At 40.7% G+C, this 22,866-nt stretch overlaps 1 protein-coding gene across 1 annotated transcript; it reads right to left on the reverse strand.

Annotated features, from left to right (window-relative positions):
• Positions 1-7,601: 7,601 nt before the first annotated feature.
• lrpap1 (low density lipoprotein receptor-related protein associated protein 1) lies at positions 7,602-17,270 on the reverse strand. The gene is made up of 8 exons (XM_029432868.1): positions 17,006-17,270; positions 16,134-16,278; positions 13,899-14,029; positions 11,973-12,093; positions 10,650-10,805; positions 9,845-9,927; positions 9,219-9,395; positions 7,602-8,427 (listed from the first exon to the last, which is right to left on the reverse strand). Exons 1-8 carry the CDS (start codon positions 17,117-17,119, stop codon positions 8,359-8,361), a joined length of 996 nt encoding a protein of 331 aa, XP_029288728.1. The 5' UTR covers positions 17,120-17,270; the 3' UTR covers positions 7,602-8,358.
• Positions 17,271-22,866: the final 5,596 nt, after the last annotated feature.

A 22,866-nucleotide genomic window follows, 5' to 3' on the forward strand; every position in this document is an offset into this window, starting at 1 on the left:
TGAGGCCCAAATAATCATGACACAACCTGCTTTTCCCGACGGCCTCAGACTCACCTCCGCTCTTGATTACACTGAAATACATCTGAGGACCTTCAGATGCTGATGGAGTTTATCATGAGGTTTTGGGATTTGCTATAATTCATGAATTTCTTACTTATCAGTGCACTTTTTTGTGGACAGAAGAATACAAAGGCTTAATCACGGGTCTATATTTATGAGGCCATTCATGAAAAGTTGTGTATGAGAATTGTGAAGTTTACAGACTCTATATTTATAGTATATATCACTTCATCAGGATCTAAAAATCTCTTTAGCTTCCACTTACAGCTGCAGCACATCTGTTGCCGGGGACGACCAAAGCAGCATCTCCAGCTCCTCCTCCAGCCAATCAGATGCGAGCTACGGAAGCAAACTTCCATTTTGGGCGGAGCCGTTAGCTCGACCGCACCTCTCCAACGAGACGGCCTCAAGCTCCTCCACGCTGAAGGCTCTGACCAGCTCAGACGACCGGCTCTATGCTGCTGTGATGGGAAGCTCCGGCACTCGCCCATCCTCCGCCAAGCTCCACCCTCGTGGTCTCCATGACAGCGGGCGGCAGAGCTCATTAGACAGTGGGATTGGGATAGCGACAGGCAGTCAGTCATCTTACTCCGGGAGCTTCTCCTCGTATACCGGCAGTCTGGACATGGCCATCCAGGGAGGGGAAGGGGAGTTTGGCTCCATGGCCAGCCTACCTGCTCCACCTCCTCCTCCTTCTTCACCTCCCACTGTTCCTCCCCCCACTCCTCCCCCTTCTTCACCTCCCACTGTTCCTCCACCCACTCCTCCTCCTTCTTCATATTTTCAGTGCACACTTACCCCAGGGCACAGTTCTCCTACCTCCTCCTGCCCTTGTGCCTCCAGATCTTCCTCTCGTGCGTCCCAAAGTCACAGCGAGGACTATCAAATCCCCAGCCTGCTCAGACTGCTGTACGACACCCCCAGGAGTCTGCTCCAGACCCTGTCCCTGAGGGAACCCTCCGTCCATCAAGCATCCGAGCTGGGAAGGGACATCAAGAGTGGTGGAGACGTATGGGGTAGTCGGGGACAAAGATTGAGCGACAGTCCCACAGGAGCGGGGGTTCAGCGTCAGGCCATGATGCAGCGCTCGCACTCCTGGGGCAGTGAGAGGGTGCCCTCTGTGGACAGTGAGGGGAGGTCCACACCGAGACCCCTGCTGGTGCCTGGAGGCTCAGTTTGTGGAGAAACACAGGTACTCCCACACTCTCAATACATCCATAAACTAGTCAACACACTCAGCAGCTTATAGCACATCAGGGGGAGCATTATAAGATTATCTATGATGTGATGTATGAAATTAAAACCCCTCTTTATCAGTAATAAGTATAAGAATACTTAATTGTTTTAATTTCCTTAATACTGGAGTTGAACACTTAGATTTGGTTAATCACATTATAATATAGTACGATCCAAGAACCTGTAAACAGGTTTTCATCATTATGTAATGAAACTCAGCACTATAGAGAAATCTAACGACTCTTAAGCGCTCTTTGGGAGTTTTGTTTCCATGCTCACGTTTGCATTAACAGGAGTCTTCATGAAATGAAACAAAACATTTTCATGCTAATTACTCCAGCTCTCGAGCTCACTCCCACAGATGCACATTTCTCCTTCATACTTCTGCTCACATTTATCACTTGTATTTGTCATCCTTGTAATAATAAATGGGATTTTATGCAAATGCAACTATCACTTGTGCTAACAAGATGGGATGAGCTCCTCTGTAGAATTGTGGATGAGTTAAGAGACTGCTGAGTACGAGGGATATTGCTATGGTCACCAATTTGGCATCTGCTGCCACAGATGTTTGGTAGTATTAGAGTCGAGGCACCTCAGGAGACAATGCTGTACATTCTAGTACCTGGTAGAACGTTTCTGGGTTTTTTTTCTCACCAAGCAACAAAGTTCAAGACCTGGCTCACATATTTCTACAGTAACAGATTTGGGGACCTCTTTGCTAGATCTGTTTGATGCTGGCTACATTTGAACTTTTAAAGAGGCTCTGCACATTTAGGTCCAGACTTGGGTACAAGTTTTCAATATTGAAGTCAAGCTATAGGCCACTAGACCTTCATCATACACAATGGAAATGTCAAAGCTTATAATGATCTGAAATGTAGCAAACCTCTACCATGCAGTTTTCATTAACATGCATTTCACAATTGTAGTTCACAGGTTCAAAATACATAGGAAGCTCCACAGACACAGTAGCCTTAGAGCCTAGATGAAAAATGAGGGGTCATCGTAGTCAATAGGGATTATCAAAGTCAAAAAAGTCTCAAGCATTCAAGGCAACACGGTAACAAGGTAATTAATGTACAAAGGATCATTTTGGGCTTGAAGTATCCCTTTAACCTAACAGAGGCTAACATGTGCATGTGTGTTCCCTATAAAGGTCTTGGAAATATATATCCTGCAAATAGTTTAATAATATGAAGGTTAAGTTGAAATGCCTTCAGTGGCCCGACATACAGAAACACTACACAATGACACTGCGAAGGCCAATTTGTTGAGGCTTGTTTAGTTTTATTTTAACTGAATGAGATGTTGATTCAACTCGGGGTAGTTCTGCAAATTGCCCATTAAGTGTATTTTAGTCAGCCTTGTTGAGTTCTGTTATGCCTTTGTAATTTTAACTTCTGCCCTATTACAGAATTGTGCAGTGTTTGTTACCAATGCACCAGCAATTATCTGGCCTCTTACATACACACTGCTACTAGCAACTCAACACAATAACTCTCTTGAGTGCCTGCCTTTGTAATTGTGATTTATAGTGTTTGCCTTAGAGGCTCGTGGGGGAAGTTGAAAACACTGCAGTGCCTGTCACAGGAGAGTAAAAGGATACGTACACATAATCATTTCTGTATAGAACGTACTTGCTATTCAAACTGGGGTCTAAACTATTACTACCACACAAGAGGAGTAAAAGGACAGAAGCTTTAACCATTTGTTAGCCTGCTTTTTAAAACCATACACAACTCATACTGTACTACAGTATTGTGAAGGCTGCCATCACAGCATGCCCCCTCCGTTTTCTTCTATACGGGCAGTTTAGCCTCAAATCAAAGTGAGAACATTACAAAAAAAGTTATACTCCACCAGAAACCTGCCGTTGTATTCCCTTTGATACTTTAGTCTGAAACCTCAAAAGCTCTCAGAAGAGACTTCTCCTCATTTTTGGATGGGTTGAGAAAAGCGCTTGTAGCAAGTAAATTATCATCAGAGCAGGAGAGGAAGCAGCATGTCTTGTATACATCATGTGTATACTGGAGAGAGAGATTGAGAGCAAAAAGGGACCGAGAAAGTTTAATGAGTAGTGATGAAACCGACAGAAACGCTCGGAGAGGAGAATCCTGTTGTATGAAACAATAATGAGTTTTCTTTATTCATCATTCTTCGACTCTGAAGTGTCAGCGCTTCGACGTGGCAAAAATGACACGTCCTTCATGTCGGGTAATGAGACGACGCCACAGTCCACAAGTTAGATTATGTGGGTTGGAACAAAACAGTATGACGGATAATATTCCTGAAGCTGGATCCTGCGGTGTTATCAGCTGCTGTGGAAAGGAGGGAAAAGGGTAAATTCGGACACATCGTCAGAGATGTCTTATGTCTGGGCCACTACTCTTGTCTACCACCTCTCAAAATGTCAGCTCTGTCTGCTCGGCTCTAAATCGACTTTTTTTTGCACTTTCTCCACTTTCTGCTTTTCCTGATCAATCCTTTTGGAAGCCTCTCTGTCCCTTCTACTTAGATCTCCCCTCTCCATCTCTCATCGGTTTGAACACTTGCTTTCTTTCTTCTTCTTGTAGCCAGTAAGTGTTGAATGGTGCAGTGAAAATGTTTGAACCCTCTCTTGTCTCCCAGTGCAGTAATGGTTTAGACAACTACATTACACCAGAGCAGTGGCGGTCAGCGAGGAGCAGATGTTTGACTCAGGTAAGATTTTATCTGCCTATTAGTTCCAGGTCTTCTGGCGCTATAAACAAGAGCTTTTGTGTGCCTAAAGCAAGACTATGTAACATGTAAAAGAAGATTCAACCCACTCTTTCCTCTTCTAAATTAACAGTTGTATTCATAGGCAATAAAACACGTCCTTACTCAATAGATTTCAATAGGTTTTGCTGTGACAGTCTTAATTAGTCCGGTGTGATCAGTAGTTAATGTTAACAAACTTTAGCTGGATGCTGTGAAACAGACATTGTGAGTACATGTGCTGACTTTAGGCTCCTCTACGTGTTCTGTTCCAATACTTTCTAACATGATGAAGTCTTTAAAATCAACCGACTCACAACAATCTTGGGAAATGAAGGCAAATTAAATGTGCCAATATCCTGTAACTACTACTTGTTCAGCAGAGTAACATGATATCAATGACAAGCCCATCAAACGAGCTTATTTCTTAAAGCTAAAGCAGCTGTGTTATAATGTTAGCTGTTTACCTTTGAGCCAATTCTAGAGCGCTTCAAGATCAAATCTTAAATAATGTTTTTGTCATTCATTTTCTAGGTTGCCCACTCAGGCCTGTCTCCTGCTGCAGATACACAAGGTGTGTGTGACGGCAGCTAGTGTGCTCGGGTCTTACCAAGTGTTGGAAAGTAACTAAGTACAGTACTAAGTACTAGTAATGCACTTAAAGAGATATGACTTTTCATGACATACTATACTATGACTTCTTTGTGACTAGTTTGTCATAACTATTTTGTGACATATTATACTTTGACATACTATATGATTTCTTTTTACATACATACCTACCTATGACCTCTTTATGACCATAGTATGTCACAAAAAAGTGATCGTATAGTATGAAAAATAAATTAAAATAATGAATAGTAATGTATGTCCTTTAAAGTAATAGCATACTAGGACATTTTTAGGTATTTTTATAAGGTGCTATACTATAACTTTTTTCATTAAAATTTTATGATAGACAAAAAATATGACTTGTTTTAATCTGCCATTATGTTAAAATGCTAAAATGTTTCCATATTTTAGTGTTGTAGCTGCTACAACACTAAAATACTGCATACATTTGAATTCAGTAATAAAATAAAACATGATCATATATTATTATATAGTACTGACAGACTCTTGCTGTGAGTACATTATTGGTGATACCACTTAATACATCATTTTACCTCCCTAAGATTTAAAATAAAGAACTTTACTGTAGTGGAGTTGTTTCACATTGGTACTTTTATGTAAATGTATCTGAATACTTTGTTCCCAGATCCTCCTCTCTGTGTGAGAGAGGAGCAGCATGACATTGGGGATAAGTTGGCGGGTCTGAAGAGGTTGGTGTCCTCTCTCCCACCCTCTGCCCCTCCACCCCCTCCTCCCCCACCTGTTGCTCCGAGTATGCGTAGACCAACATCAGCCTGGGGTAAGAAAATCACCAAAAGTCTGAAGTTTTCCAGATGAAACTCATTTGTCTCTGTGTTTTACCATCAAGAGTGTCTCACTGCTGATATACTGACACTTAATCCTGCTGTTCCGGGATTGAATGGACAACCAGTTTAACAGCTATTCTTTTGGATTTTTCCTTCAGGTATGTTCAAGTCTGCCCATGAAGCTCCACAGTCGGTATCCCTGGACAGCGGGCGCCTTAGTGACAGCACTGTTAATTATGTGAACATCCCCATTAGCCCCCTGCCAGCTAGGACTAACAGAGAGCTGCTCTACACGGCGCTGGACCTTGCAGGAGCCCGGCTCAGCTCGTGCCTGCAGTCCGTACAGTGCTGTCGGAGGGAACAATGTGCAGCTCTGCAGACCCAGTAAGAACACCGAGTCACTTTAAATCGGACTCTTCCTGAAGCAACTTTCTTTTACATCTGGCTTATGAGGGATTGGCTTTGTCAGTGTGGGCCTAACGCATCATTAGCATACACAGCATTATAGATTATGACACACATTTATAGATTCATGGAGGGTAGGAACAAAGACGGTACTTAATGCACCTGCTACCAGAATGTGTCCTGAATCTTACAAATGAGAGCATTCTTCTGTTGCTGCTTATTTTCCTGCTTCTTTGCCATTTGTATCACGTAGGGACAGGTCAGTGCACTCAATGAATGGGGAGAAACAAGTTATTAATGGGAAAACAGATGTGAATTTTATTATGTTTTAATGCCAATTTATGTGGTATAATCACATCTTTGGACTGAAAACTAAGCAATTTACAAACAGTCTAAATTCTAATTCTAAACTGTGAATAGTGATAATCTCGAAGATTAGAAGAGAAGGAAACGGGGATCTTTCAGATTGTAACTGAAGTCATTTTTCTGCCGTTTTACAATTGGATTATATTAATGGTATAGTTATATTCCACCTCTACGAAGGAAGAACATGTCATAAAATACAATGAGATTCATTTAATACAAAATGCAACTCAGTTATTGACAGCATCATGTGCATGTTTTTCTTGCATGTGACAATTTTAAGTTACAGAACACATCTAACTGTCTTGTCCTTTCTCCCCTTTACCGCTGCTCTCCCGACCAGAAGAGGGCTCCATCAGGTACGCCCACCTCGACATCGCTGCCATGGAAACAGCTCAGAGAGTGGGGGCGGAGCATGTTCAGGGCCGGGAGGACAGACTGACTCAGCTGGAGAGCAGGCGGCGAGGGCCACCAAAGTGACTCTGCAACACCCAACTCGACACTTCACTTCAGTTTTCATTGCTGATTCTCTCCATGTGTCTGAATAAGCTAAAGTGCTTAATTGCAGTTGATCGTACCAATCATTGTACTTAACACACCCACAGCTGTGCCAATGTGCAGAAATTCCCACAAACAATCCATTCCACTAAGTAGAAAATAGGAACTGTCTGGAAGTCTCTGATGCATCTCTGCTGCGTGGCACTTGTCTGCTGCGGTCGGGGGAGAAACTTTCTGCCTCTTTTAAGATTCCCAGGTGATTGTTGAGAAATGGTAAAATAAACCTTAATTATGAGGGAACGGCACCAAACACTAATGTTTACCACTGATATTATAGATAGGAGACGGCAGCTGTGCTTGACAAGTTGTATTTTGTTGAGCTGGAATGTCTTATAGACTCTAGCTAGATTTACAGTCTTCAGAGTGTCAGGGCGAGGCTCTCTGTTGTTCCCACTCTTACCATGAAGTGAGAGATCAATGAGATCGAGCGCCTTAGTCCCAGCTTGCTCGGCTATCATTCCAGGTCAGAGCATAAAAGCATTCGATTGAAATAAGCATTTTAGAGTTACACCTCGGGTGCAAATGACAATAATCCAGGTCCATGTGGCCCAAGCAGGACATGACGGAGTAATCAGGCAGCCAGGAACATTATTCATCACAGTAATCAATGTCTCAGCTTCTCGTCGGAATTGATGAAAAGCACAGTGTGTGTGCTCCAATTTCTCACCTCCCTCTTGAGAAGGTTTGGCACTAATTTATTTTTATGGTGGCGGCTCTCCAGCAGTGTCAGGAGAAACACGAGGAAGAGTTAAAAAAAAAAAAAAAAACTTGACACATTTGAAAAAATGGCCTGTCAGTCACCACAGGAGCGGCTTTCCTGCACAGGATTTGTAAATATTAACTGCTTTTATTTATGCCACGATAATAAATGTATGTATTTTTAAGATATTACTGTTTGTATGTTGACGGCACCTCTATCTTACTTATTAAAAGATTGCTGTTACATCTTCAGGTTTCCGGGTTTCACTGCTTCCTACCTGAATCTGCAAAGCATTCTTCATTTTAAATTGATTAAACAATATTTCAGCAGACTAAGGTATGAGTTACTACAGTACTAAGTCTATCTGATGTAGCATTTATTACACGCACAGCTGATGGAAGATGGATTTGCACAAATAGTCGGCCAGCAATGTGCCAATACAACTCGTACACGATGAAGTTGTCCGGCAGTCGCTCTGTAAATGTCAAACTAATCTGCTGCTGTCCATCCCTCACACAGACACACACAGACACACACACACACACACATTTCTTCTACATCTTCCTGCATAGTTGTACAAATAAATGTCGTACCAGACTAGTATGTGAACAATTCCATCTTCATTGTATCTGTACTGTGCCTGATAATCAGACCCATGTTATCCCAATAACTCCATTTGATTTATGAGAAATCTCATCTATATTATGTACAATCGACCCACAGTTCATTCTTTCAGCAATTTAAAAATAGAAAAAAAGTGACTAATAACACTAGAAAAGTAGAAAACACTGATTTGTTTTTTTCAGTAGTTGGAGGGGGGGACGTGACGTACGCGCTGTGGTTGTAGAGGGAATTATTTCAGTTCATGATCGGAGCCTCTCAGAGCTCATTGTGCTCGAGTCCTTCACGAGAGATCTTGTTGGACAAGTCCTGCATATGTTTCTTCATCTGAAATCAAACAATGAAAGACAGACATGTGAGCATTTCACTGACAAATGATGAGCTTACATCAAACCTTGGCTATGACTCAAAAGATCACAACAGCTAATGTTTTGGTGCTTTTCATGGTAATTCGTGACTCTGGTCAATCTTCTGCACTGTTCATGTTGTATGAAGGGAATCCTTCTTTGCTCAATTTCATTTATACTGGTATACTGGTATTAGTAATGTTTTTAAACTTTTATGGCATAAAGATCATTGTGGAAGCAATATTTTAACATATACCATGAGCCGTTGTACAAATCTGACAAATGTATCAATCAGAATGTACTTTGAAACATTAGCTGGTTTACCAAATAACAAATTGAACCATTGCAAATGTTGACCGTTTAAAATCTAAGTTTTGGAAACTAATTATGGGCTTCTCATCGGCTGCAACACAGATTATACGTAAGAATGTATCTAACCTGCTTTGTCCTAGTTATCTCTAATACATTTACAGGTTAAATGTTAATTTTATTTCGATGAGGCTTGATCAAAACCTTTTGGAGTTCTTGAACAACTTCCAACAGCCTTTGTTTATTACCAAAACACATTGCAACTGTAGAAGAAACACTTCTTCTACAACAGGAACATTATCAAGTGTTGTTAACCTTCAGCCCCTATTTCTTTGTAACTGCTGTTTCTCAGCACTATAGCAACGTTTTATTCCTCGCCTGTGTTGCAACATCGTTAGTCTCTGCAGCAGCTTTGTGGTGTTTGATGGCAGAATGTTGGGTAAGCTTTGTATCCCTCCTTACCTTGTAACCCATCTCCCTGGTCTTCTCAGCGAGTGATTCATACTTCTCCTGGTTCCTCTTGATGTGGTCTTTGTCTCCTAAAGATTCCACGTGTCGCAACTTCTGGTGGGAGAGCTCCAGCTGCTCCTGGTAGTGGCTGTGCTTCTCCACCTTAGTCTCAAAGTGACGCAGCTCCTCCTAAGTGAACAAGGAAAGGAGGGCGGTGAACACGGAGAGGTGCACGTTCAGTTCACCTTCAATTGCATGCAGAGCTGCACAGGGGAGCTGATATGCATCTCAAGTAGAGGCTAGAGAGGAAATGTTTCCCTGTGACAAAACTCATCTTGAAACAAAAGTTGAAAAGTTGTTGACTGCGATTCTCTGCTCATGGGACAAAAGGTGAAAGGAGCACAAAGAGATGTTGAAGAGTGGAATACATTTGAAATGTGTTATGCATAAAATGTGATCATAATAATGTGCACTTGAGGCTTCAAGGCTTACCATACATACACAAGTAGTACTTAACTACCAAGTGCACTGTGAAAGTTAGACTGTAGTTCTCTGATCAAACAAAAAGTGTTATTTAGACACAAATGGGTGAAAGCAGTAAGCGTCCAAAAGACCATCCCAAGCAATGCAAGAGCTACCTTGAGAGAGTCCAGCTCGTCTTCGCTGATGTTGGCTCTCTTGGCAGCCTCCCACAGTTCAATCACACGGGGCTCCCGAAACTCTACAGAGGAAGAACAGACGGAGACAGAGATGAAGAGTTTAATAGTTCAATAGTTTAATAGAGATGGGAGCCTCAGCAATACTTAAAACACACGCAAGAGGGAGGGAGCAGTGACGACAGATGCAAACAAATAACAAAAACTCAGTTGCTCAGAAATATTGTATATATACGCAATATGAAAGAGAACAAAACTGCTTGCATTCACATCTCCTCTGTCACAGATTGCTTTTCCCTCCTCAACTCAATAAGTACTAGAAAGCTGCATGTATAACAGAACCAGATGGAGATTGTTTTATGCAAGAGGAGACAGGAAGTGAGGGGAGGATGAAAACAAGTGGTAGAGAGAGCTGCAACCTGGAGGGGAATTACAGGAGAGGAAGTGAAGGAGTCAGTATGAATCAGCAGCAAGTACATCACCTTCATCTAAACTCTCCATCAGACTCCCACTGAAACCTGCACACCTGAGACCCCACACACACACACACACACACACACCGCAGTACAGGATATGAGAGACTATAACCTACAAGAAAATGTAATCATGACAGACTAATGATTTCTCCAAGTTAAATAGCACAAGGAGAAGCTGGTTTACATAAATTGATGGATGCAGCGATGTGGGCTAAAAACTCAAAACACTTACGTTAAGCCGTTAGCATATCAACGCTCGAGCTGTGTGTGTGTGTGTGTGTGTGTGTGTGTGTGTGTTTTCTCTCTCTCACCGCTGTCTTCAGTGAAGCCCTCGTGGCTGAGCTTATGGAGGCGCTCAAAGCCCTGGTTGAGGTTTCTCATTTTCTGCTTCAGGTCCGTGTGCTTCTGGTGCAGCACGTGCTCTTTAGTGTCGCCCTCCAGGGGAGAGATCACGTTCTTATGGATTTCTGCTGAGGCGAACAGGTGGAGGGAGAGATGGGAAGGAGAGGAGGTGACCGGGGAGGGTTAGGAGTCAGGTTGGGTGGATGAATTAGATGGGGAGGGAGGGCGGGAGGAGGAGAGGAGATGAAGACACAAGAATAAGAAACCACGAAATAGAGAGAAGAAAAAAAAGAAGAAAAGAAGGGAATTTAATTAATAAAAGAGACAAAGAAAAACAGCAATAAATAAGGAGATAAATTGTAAAACTGTTTTCACAGGACTGGCGTTTTCTGCATGCGTCACAGTCATTTGATAACCACTATGCGGTTATGAAACATCGTCTCACCCTGAGAAAAGGTAAGGAAGTGAAAAACGGCCATCTGTTGACATTTAGATCAAAAGAGAAAAACAAGATGAAATGAAGACTGGGGAAGGCAGAAGAAGTGTGTGTGGATGGAGATGGTGGTGTTGTGGAAGTGCATGGAGACTCTCCTCAAAGCAGCAAGTGATTGGCTCAATATTTAAATGCATCAGACAAGCAGAAAACCCCCCCTGGCTCGTTTACAAAAGGTAAAGCTGCGGAGCTTGAGCAGCAAAGTTCTGGCTTGAAACAGCTGCAAATTGTCAATCATGTCAGAATGACGTGGCTGTCCTCCCCGCGTCTCTCTCAAACACAGTGGGGCCTGTCTGCTCGGATTAAAACTCTCAGCTTGATGTGATGTGACAAGCACTGATAGAGCACAGAGCTGTGGGTGGCAGCATGTGCAGTCTGATACCTTCCACCTACGTACATGACCACAAGACTGAACATAGACGGAGAGCACAGCAGACCTGCGACTGATTTTTGGATGACTGACCTGAGCTGCAGAACAGCCAAATAAGACGGAAAGAGGACGTGAGGAAGAGGAGGTCTTTGCATTCATTTACTTTGGAAACTGCACTGAGCCTAGAAAATATAACTCTGTCTTCATTTTGCAACAACATTCTTTCATGTGAATATGTACATTTTAAACTTACCATAAATCTGCCTATATACAAAAGCATAAAGTGGTGAATAGTAAAGAGGAGGACCGTGCTTAAAGGATTATTAACTTGGCCTCAGAAAATAATAATAAAATACAGATATAACCGAGTGGAGGAGGTGTGACCCCTCAGCTCGCAGCAGGGCAAAGGGGGTGATTCACGTAGCTCACCCTCGGTTCTGCTGATGGTATCGATGAGGATGTTGTACTCGTGCATTTTGTCCTTGTGATGCTGGAACTCCCTCTGCAGACTCAGCAACTCCTCGTTGGAGAACTTCCCTGAGCTCTTGGCCTGGTGGGGGGGGGAACAGTCATCGCAGGCAGAGAGGAGTTAGTCTCAAAAGCAGCGGTGAAGGAACGGACATATTTTGGACGGAGATTATTAACAGGTTGTTTTCCAAATACCGTCACTGCTTGATATGGTACTTTCCTTTATTGATATGGTTTAGGTGGCAGGAAATACAGCAGAATATAGACATTTAATAATCTATAAACTCAATGGACAGTCAAAACACAAGAAGAATTTCACACTGAATATATATAGCATATGTCCAATTGTCTTACAAACATATCATCCAGTGTTTAAAGATTGTATTGTTTTCAACTGCAATAAGCAAAGATGTTAATGTTTGCATATAAAGGAATTGTGCTGAAACTTGAAATTTAAATCACACTCTAACATATAAAAATATAACATCCATTGGTCACTTTTATTGCTTTTTTTTTTATGGCCGGAGGCATTAAGTTTTCATGTTGTACTTTATTTCGACTTTTTTCCAACTTTTTTTATTGTACATTATAATATGACTTTTATTACTTTTTAATTACATTTTTTATGGATCACTGTACTGAATGAAATTCAAAGCTTTGACCGTTGCCTTCGTAATCGTTATCCAAATCAGTATTGTTTTTTAAAGATTTTATATGCTTTATCCCAAACAGCCCATGAAATAAGGAATATTAATCCCACATTAATTATTATTAGTTATTCTCAGCTGTTTGTTGTGTTGTGTGTGTGTGTGTGTGTGTGCGGTACTGAAATGCAGTGATGGAGATCAATAGATATGCTCAACAAAGCCAGGTCATTTATTTTATGTTGGCATACCGTTTGTTAGGCCGACATATGATCAAATGTTTTTTCATGGACTATTGCTTTAGTTTCTTTGATGTCTTTATTGCAGATTTTGTTTATGTTTCAATAAAAAAAGAAAAACGTTGAAGTCCAATTTTTGTTGTCATCTCTTATTATACAATAATAGCGCCATTTTAATCCACGACTGAGCCGCGGCTGGACGACGTAAAAGGGCCCACAAGGGAAAAACTAAATTCACATGGAGAAAAAGAAGTCATGCTTGACTTTGTGTGGTTCTACTGAATGGGCACAGACCAAAGGGCTTTGCGCTACTGGGCACCCAACAGGATGCTCCGGTCGTAAAGACTCAACTGTAGTGACACAACCTGCCAGGAGGGAAGAAAATGGGGATGGGTGCGTGGCGCTCCATTTATAATTAATGTGTTGGATTTTTGACTTTTTTGCACTTGTCTCCTCTCCTTTCCTCTGACTGTAGGTGTGTGCGCACGTGTGTGTGTGTGTCGGGAGCGGAAACAGAGCGGAGGAGAGAATGTGAATGCGCAAAGCAACGCAGTAGACACTGAAACATGCACATACATTAGATAAATAACACAAGCTTCATTCAACTTCAGACTTGAATTGTGAAATGTAGGAAATTCAGATAGAGCTACAGTAAAACTTTCTACTTTCTTTCCCTAAATAGCTGCATACATCCTGTAACAAAAGGTGCCAGAGCACAAGATTAAAAATAAATAAATAAATGCAGTTACTGTGTAAAATGTAAAAGCTGCATTCAAATACTAGTAGTGGTGCTGGGTGACAGCCTTGTAAAGTATTTGGTGAATCTTTTTAATGTGAAATTGAGTGAAAATGTGTTTTGAGCTGATTCGAGGGTCATGTCTTTATTTTATCTAACAACCGTGGGAGATTTTTTATTCACCAGCATCAGGAGGAAGAAAAAGGACCCAAAATGGCACTGCCACCCACCCACCCACACACACACACACACACACCCACCCACACACCTTGTTCCAGAGTTTGTCCAGCCTGGGATCGTCAAAGATGTCTCCCTCTTTGGTGTCGTGGTCCTTCAGGCTGTTGCTCTCCAGTGGTCGAGTGTCTCTTTTCCCATCCATTCCATACTTGGCCAGGATCACTACATAACATAAATAACACAGACATTTTACTAAAAACTGCTGAGATAATTGAGCCTGACATGAGCCTGTAAGAGTAACAACTGAGGCTTCCATGAGAGGAAACTGTTTGACAAGCAAGAGCATCTAACGTGACTAATCATTTAATTAAGTCACCACATATGTTTAAAAGATCAGAGGGGAGTAGAATAATGACTCAGCTGCTAAAATATACTGAGCAGGCCAAGAAACAAGGTTTGAACAAGTCTGTGAATCTAACGAGAGCTTTTTAAAACAAAACTAACTTCCCTTTGTTTGACATAGGAAGCACAGAGGAGGTGATGTATCTGTGTTTTGTGTAGTGCTGCTCTTAACCTGAATAACCTTTAATGATGAGTAAAGAGACAAGAGGAAAATGCTAATTTACCCTCCTACTCACTCACTTAACAGAACACTTTACTTAACCCCAGAACTTGGCAGGAATCCTGAACAAGCAAGGAAAAGCAAAAGAAGACAGAAAATTATTTTAAATCCAAAAACTGCCAGAACTCTTAGGTAGACCCATTTTCCAAGACATGCAAGTGATGATGTCGCCACCTGTATTTCTGTAACCAATTACTTAATATAGTCAGTTATGTGCCAAATATACCCAGTAGCACGATATATCAGCAGTTGGTCCTCCCAACATTTCGGCCGGCTACATAAACAATACAAAGTCGGACTTTGCTCTGAAGAAGCTCTGCCCTCATTATTCTGCTCTAGTAAACTGTTATTGCAGCCGCTGATTCAGCTCCATCTCAACCTGTTGGTGACCCATCCCTGTGTCACTTATTAACTTCTGATACTTCGTTAAGAGAGTCCACACTCGTTTTAAATCCTCATAAACATGATGCAAGAACCTGTAGACCACATATGTGGGCTCGTATACTTTGCATTTTATGTGATTAGCTGAGGCCCTTCACCCAAGTTATCTGCAATGAGTGTAAACAGTAAAACGAGCTTCCCAGACCAACCAATTTACAACAAGCAAGGGGTTTGTCTCTCGGCATATCTAACCGAGAGCTTCAAGGAAACTAATTATGAAAAGAAAAATAGAGACAGAAATAGTTTTTGTGCCCAATTAAACTGACTCAAAGAGAAGAAATTGATTCAGTGAGGAGATGGTGACTTGAGGTCCTCCTTGAAGGTTCATATTTAACGACAAAGGAGCAGAGAGTGACCTTGCTGCTCAGCCTGGAGCTGGAAGGTCGTTGCACCAGTGGGAGGGGGGGGGGGGAGGGGAGCTGCAGAGGGGCAGGAAGTGTCCACTGGCTGCTAGTGGCAGAATGCTAAACAGACTGGTGTGTATGGCTGTGTCGTCGCCTGCAGGTACTTCACACACTGATACCCCGGCTTTGGAATTAATCAGGATTGAATTAAGTATTTGATTGTCAGTCAGGCCCTTTTAGCATCATAGAACAAACTGAACTGTTCATACATGTTTTACAGCCCAAGTATATATTGAATACTAGAAGACATGCATGTGATTTAGTATCAAGAATGCAACATGCACAGCATACTCTCACATCTATGTGCAATTGACACCAATATAAATGTAGCTGGTTTGCAAAATAAAAAATATGGTTTATAATTAAATTGATAAAAATACATTGACATCTGATTCTGTCGATGCTTGGTGCTGTTCCCGCTTCTTTCACCATTATAATGTTTACAAAATGAGGACTGATTGATCTACAGGATCAATATTTGCAAATAATTGTGGGATGTGACCATGAGCTCTGTAATCAAAAGGAATATATGAATATTTCTTTGCCAATATTTCATATATACTCATACCTTTCACATGCTAAATGTATACAGTCTGAATAAGAGGCGTTGGCAACAGTATAACCTTAACAGGGAGGAGGGATTATATGCAGTGCAAAGTAACACATCAGTTATTCTATCAACCAACCACACACACACACACACACACACACTTATAATTTTCTCATTTCCAATGCGTTTTACAATATTCCATTATGTTATAATGTCATATGTAAAGCGCTTCATGTATGAACAACACTAAGGATTTGCATTTTGTAACATTCTGTTGTATTATGCCACCAGCAGACAGAGCTGTCTCACCGTTGAAGTTACGTCGGAGCTGGGCTTCTTTCTCCCCGTTTTCATCCAGCCCCTCCACCTTCACCTTCTTCCACTGCAGCTCATCTTTCTCCTGGATCTTCAGGTCACTGTGCAGCTCAGACTGCCGCACTGGGGACAACTGCATCTATTACAACCAAAATAAGAGAAAACATAACTTTAGTTAGACAGAAGGGGGGAGAAACTTTGAGGGAAAAGAAAGCAAAGGGACACAGATTAAACACAGCAAATGAGGTTGTTTGGGAGTATTGTTGATTACAGATTATTTGATTAACGAAAGTGGAAAATGTCAGTTCCTATAGAAACTTCTATTTAGGTGGAGCTGGAACTCGATTATTTAGATGGACTTGTATTGAAGCACATTGGTCTGCGCCTCGCTGTGTGTGTTCTCAAAGTGTGAAATTGGTCTGACCAGATTAACAAAAGGGTCTCTCTGATTAACTTGCACTCACAACTTTTTTTTGCAATTGGTTATAACCATTATGACCCCTATGCACGCGCACACGCTTATTTCCCAGCTTCTTGGCTGTATATCCCTCACGCACATCACAATGAACAAAGACGTACAACATGCTTGTCCACTGGAACCCCTGCATGTGTGGATAAGAGTTCATCATCTCCTGCTATCTAATTAAACCGTGTATATTAAAGCTGTATCTTTATTTGGGATACTGGTTATTCCCACTATACTGTAACATTACTGAGAAAGCTGCACTAGCCACCGTTAGCTAGGTTGCTTGGTTTACTTCACTGGCCGATGGCTAACGTTGTTTGTGAGGACGTGCAGCTGCTGACAGCTGTTTGCTACAGCATTACGTTAACCGTACAGATAATAGTTTGTCTCATATACGTACCCGTTTAGCCTTCTCCCACACCTGGTCCAATTTAGCCATCCTGAACTCCACCGTCTGCCCATCACTGCCGCTCGGCTTGAGCTCGTTAAATTCACGTGAGTATTTCCCAGCCATTACAACCCACGCCGAAGCACAGAGCAACAACTAAACACTGCAGCTTCATTTTAAAAATAACTATACACAGCCAATGACAGTAAAAACCTAGCTCAGCAAAACATTAGCTGCACAAATGTTTCTGTTGTTGTGGCTCACTGGAGTACCACAAGTCATGTGCTTAAAATGGGAGGAGTACTTCCTCAAGACGTGCATTCTGGGATATGTAGTTTCTTTCCTCAGCTCTTGTGTTATTAGTAAAGAAGATACGACCTCCTTTGAACTACAACTGAAATGCCGCTCTGCGTGGTTACCTGGCAACCCAAGTCTGCAAATAGAAAGCCTCCACGCGTTTAAACGTGACTGGATGCTGCTCACATTATTATGTACCCTACAATATTATGCTGACAGGGATTTCCTGGAGTTTTTCTTGGGAGGTGGTAGTATAAACACACTGTTTTATATCTATGACTGGGAGTTTGTAACAACAGAAACATTACAATATTCTCTTATTACTTACATCATGCTTCATCTGCAAGCAAATAAATTAAATAACAGCTTTTAAAAATAATATTTTGAAGATTACTTTTGTATGTAAATCCTGCACATGGTATTTGATGTTTTTGTTTGATTATTGTTATGATTTTTATATAATATATAGGATATACATAGATTTATTGAAGGAGACCTCTGATGTAATAGTGTATTCAATTCATATTTTAATATGTTGCCTGCAATGCTCTGTTATTGTTTAATTTGTGCTGAACAAAGATGAACTTGTCTAGTGGACAATTGTAAACTATAGGTTTTTATTTGTGATTGTTTTGTTGTATTATATTTTAATGAACCCATGACATAGAAAACAAAGGTAATTGATCATAGAGGCTTGTTAAACTCTTGCTGCCTCCAACCCATCTCTCTAGCTTTTGGATGTCTGTGAAACTTAACAAAAAATTATTCAGTACTGGACCAAAGAGGTAAAAGGAGTTGAAGACACACATACACAAAAACATTGTGATTCAGCGATTCATATTGTTCATCTCGTAGTCATGCCAGCCAAGCTAATATCATTTAGGAGACAGAATGAGAGCAATCTTTTTATTATTATTGATCTACTGAACTGGTCCTCCTTGACAAAATTGTTTATACAGCATCCATGCCAATACACCACAATAACTGCACTGAATTCAGTTAAACTATATTAAACTGGGAAGAAGAGAGCGGAAAGTGAGACAGGCAGACAGCCATTATATTGTACTCCCTCGCCTTTACAATATTGTTTTAGAAATGTAATGTTGATAAATCTAATTTAGCTGAAAGTGAGAGAGATAGGGAGAGAGAGAGAGAGAGAGAGACAAAGAGTGAGAGAGAGAGAGAGAGAGAGAGAGAGGGAGAGAGAGAGGGGAGAGAGAGAGAGGGAGAGAGAGGGAACGGAGAGAGGGAAAAGATAGAGAGAGAGCGAGACAAACGAGAGAGAGGCGAAAGAGCCCGATACTGGCCCTCTATCTCTCCTCTCAAGATCTCTCTCTCTCTCCTCCTCATTAGATCCCGCGCCCTCTATTATCTGCTCTCTCGCTCTCTCTCTTCTTCCCTCTCTCTTTTCCCTCTCTCTCTTCCCTCTCTCTTCTCTCTCTCTCTCTCCCTCTCTATCTCTCTCTTTCCCTCTCTCTCTCCTCTTTCTCTCTCCCTCTCTCTCTCTCTCTCTTTCTCCTCTCTCTCTCTCTCTCTCTCTCTCACTCTCTCTCTCTCTCTCTCTATCTATCTAGAGAGCGAGAGAGAGAGATATATATCAATTCACATGCTCAACAAAAGTCAATTTAATCATCTGAAAGTAAATGGATTTTAATTTGGTTATGATGACCTTTTTAGATACGGTAGACCACATATAATTAACCCAGGTGTATTATATTCTATAAATGAAGTGCTGTGTTATTTTACCTTGCAGCATATACCCAATTAACCGTGAGGCAGTTATGTGTTGTACATAACAATACATACTTTGAGGATGGGAGACTTGACATGACGATAGCTGCATAATCTCTGCCAACTGGTTACTATTCATGTCTGATACACTGTAATTCTAATATTAACAGATAATCAGATTGTGTAGTGCCTGGTTGTTATTTGTTCGCCAGTCAAATACCTTTAACACATTTGTACCAAGTGTTAAAATTCTAATTATGAGATCAGACGACAAGCAGAAAGTAAATGTACTGTACTTAACCTAAGTACTTGTTTGAGGTACATGTACTTTGCTTGTGTATTTCCATTTTCTTTAAACTTAATACCTCTGCTAGTTACACTTTAGTTACTAGCTAGTTCAGAGTAATAATGCAACATATATTATGAATTATGATGTGTTATTATATGTTAAGATAAGATCAAATAAGACTAAATGGACCCAGCAGCAGTGCTGGACAGTATAAGTACATTTACTCAAGCACAGTACTTAGGTACAAATTTTTTTATTGGCCCCTTGGTGAAATTCACAAGCTACCTGGCAGTATATAGATTATAACAACATAAGATTGTCCTTTTCCAGAACACATTAATGCATCAATAATATATTATATATTATATATTATATTCTGAAATGCGCTGTTCTGCATGAGTATTAGAGTATTTCTACACTATGGTATTACTACTTTCACTTAAGATCTGAGTACTTTGTCCACCACTGGCCAGAGGCATATACAGTTATTAGCCCCACTTTTAGCAGCCGCAACATTAAAGTGATGTACACATCAATGCATTTCATAATACTATCATATAATGTGCCGACTCTGAGCATTTTCAAGATATGTTTCAATTACTTACTACAAGATGTCAACCAAATAAGTCAAAGTGTACTTTATACACATGTAATGTATGTAATGTTTTATGTTTCTTTGTGGTCTCTTTAGTTTCCTACTGGTTGGTACGTGTCTCTTTGAGTTTGCACTGCCCTAGATTACTTGACATATTTGTACATGGAATTTATGGGATTCAATTGTAATGTCACAGATCACAAAGTAATGCAATAGAGAGTGAGTGCTGGTTTGGCTGTGATTGGGTGGAGCCTGCACACAAATGTGTCTGCCAGAGAGAGTCTCTGGAGTTAAACGTCAAGAAGAAGAGCGAGAGAGAGAGAGAGAGAGAGAGAGAGAGAGAGAGAGAGAGAGAGAGATGTTAGGCCAGTGGAGACTGCGGCACAGCAAACAACCCACGGCCCCATGACTGTTACATATGTGTTTGATGAGAGCATAATTTTATCGCCCCTTGGCTTCCATTAGGTGGAAAGAGAGAAATTATCTGAGGTGGCGTAGGAGAGTAGTGGCACAGAGCAAATACAGTGAAAAGAAAGAAAGTGCAAAATAAAAAAAGCAATAAAGACAAATAAATGAAGAAACACATCAATTGAGATAGCAGGTGTTTTTTCAGCAGCTTGTGTTGTCCTGTGGGTGTTAGGGAGCATCGTAATGAAATAAAGGATAAATTCAATCACTGACCATGAACAAACACAGTCATTAAGACCAAGCGGTTGCAATAAACAGGCTTCGATCATCTTATTACTTGTGCTAATTTAACTGCAGGGAACAACAGGAGCAGACATCAAATTCACTTAGAGTCCAGCTTGGCTTGAATGAGCTCCACACTAATAAAACTTTCAACATTTCAAAATCTTTTAACAGCTATTTAATTTTAATTTCCACAGTGCTGGGAATACTTTCAGCGTGTGCTACTCAGAAAGCAGTTTGTCTACATTTTGCAGTAGCCCGGTGGTAGAGTAAAACAAAAAAGAAAGACGCCCCTGCTAGGCTGCATCTTTTATCTGTGCCTTTGAAAAAGACGAAGATATCCCAGAAGTCTCACAAAAAAAGAGAAAAAACACACATCATGCTTTGCTGCAACAAATCTCTGTTCTATGACCCAGCCACATCTAGTCCAAATGTGCCAGCTGTCCTGTAATGGACCAGGCTCACCCTTTGTTCGACATGCTGTTGGCACGACCGCCCCTGCTTCATCAGCACAGCTGGGGCCAGAGCCATGTGGGAGGCAGCTGCAGCTAATGTGATGTAGTGCCAGGGGCCATAGTGTATCCCTGTCATTTCTGTACACCTGTAACACTTTATATCTTGGAATGCAATAGTTATACATCTTTGAATTAGTTATTCACATAGTTGTTACTGTTTCATCCTTGTGCTTCTCTTACTTTAGCTTTAATATATCAAACTGCTTGTTAGATATGCAGTTGCTGTAGGAAGTCAGCTGTATTTTTTCAATACAGCTGACTTCCTATTTGATGCTATCCACTTCTATTGATGCCGATCAGCATTACAAAATGTATGCAAGTAACGCATGAGGAGAATCTAAATGGGCTAATTTTAGTTTATTTTAAAATAAAATGTCTTCTATTTTTGCATCCCTGCACCGAGGAAGTGTTCCAGATTTCCACATCAGGTGTAGATGTGCTTGTCTTCATGTTATGCATTTAAAAAATGATGTCAGCAGTGAGGACTTTCAACTTCCAGCCTGAAATGTCAGCGTGAATCTTTATTTTTTTTTGCCAAAGAGCAAAGTGAAGCAATTTTTGAAGAGCTAACAATTATCCAGTCAAGGAAGTTATTACAACATTATAAAACAATTCTATGGCTTATCTGAAATGAAAAAACAACATAAGATGTTTGGGTTTGGGATGTTTGTTTGCTTTAGATGATAATCTACAGGTGGTTAAAGACTGTGTACATGTGAAATGTCAAAGTTCGGCACATAATTCATTACTTTACTATTATGTAGGATCATTATTATGGGATGCTATTTTTAGTTGGACTGGACAGCTAGTGACCTTTTTTTACCTGCACTGCAAGTACTTTTGTTCTTTTAAAGTTGGCGACCCATATTTCCGTCAGTCTTTCAGCTATAAGATTTCTATTTTAAAACTTACTGGCATGGAAAAGCAATACATTTTTAATGGGAAATGGATATGGTTGATGTGTCACTAATAGCATAAGTAATATCATGTGCAGTGCTGCAAGTAATGTGTCCTTCTGCCTGCCACTCGGCTTCACTGGAGTCAAAGAGAATCGCTGAAATCACTCACACTAGCAGACACATTCACTGTAACTTCTCCTTTCTGAATGACAGCTCTATCTTTACATTCCTATATTTGAGCAGTTTTTATATTACCTCACTATTCTCACTTAAAACCCAGATGTCCATCCTCAGCACTACATTTAGCATCATACTGTATGTTCAACTAATTATTTCAGTGTAAGTGAATCACAAAGTGTCTTCTTTGAAATGGAAGCAGTTCTACGGAAGCGCTGAGAGGAAAGTGAGAACATTCATGACAGTAATGTTAACTATCATACAATATACACATACCTCAGGTTTAGACTGCATGGATAAATTACAACTCACCTGGAAAGATTTTAGAACATGGGGTAAAAAAACTTCCCCCACCTGTTTCACAGATGAATTGTTCACACTTAGAAAATAGATCACCAGGGCTTTTGTACAGTTCAAATATTGAAATCCAGTTTAATTGCTGTCAACACAGATAATGTGACAATTATGTTTCTCACAAACAGATTACGTGTAATCAACAATGTTTTTTATTTGAATGTTTGTTATGAAAAACTTTGTTTGCGGTTAAGTTTAGGTAATCACAAAGCTTGTGGATTAGGTAAAGTGGTAAATGGTAAAGTTTTAGTCAGGGGAAATAAGCAAAACATTTGAAGTGAGTTGAATATGGATGTCTACAAGGCCAACCTGGAGAGTACTATTTA

The sequence above is a fragment of the Cottoperca gobio genome, chromosome 1, assembly GCF_900634415.1.
Source record: "Cottoperca gobio chromosome 1, fCotGob3.1, whole genome shotgun sequence".
In the NCBI taxonomy this organism is placed as follows: domain Eukaryota; kingdom Metazoa; phylum Chordata; class Actinopteri; order Perciformes; family Bovichtidae; genus Cottoperca; species Cottoperca gobio.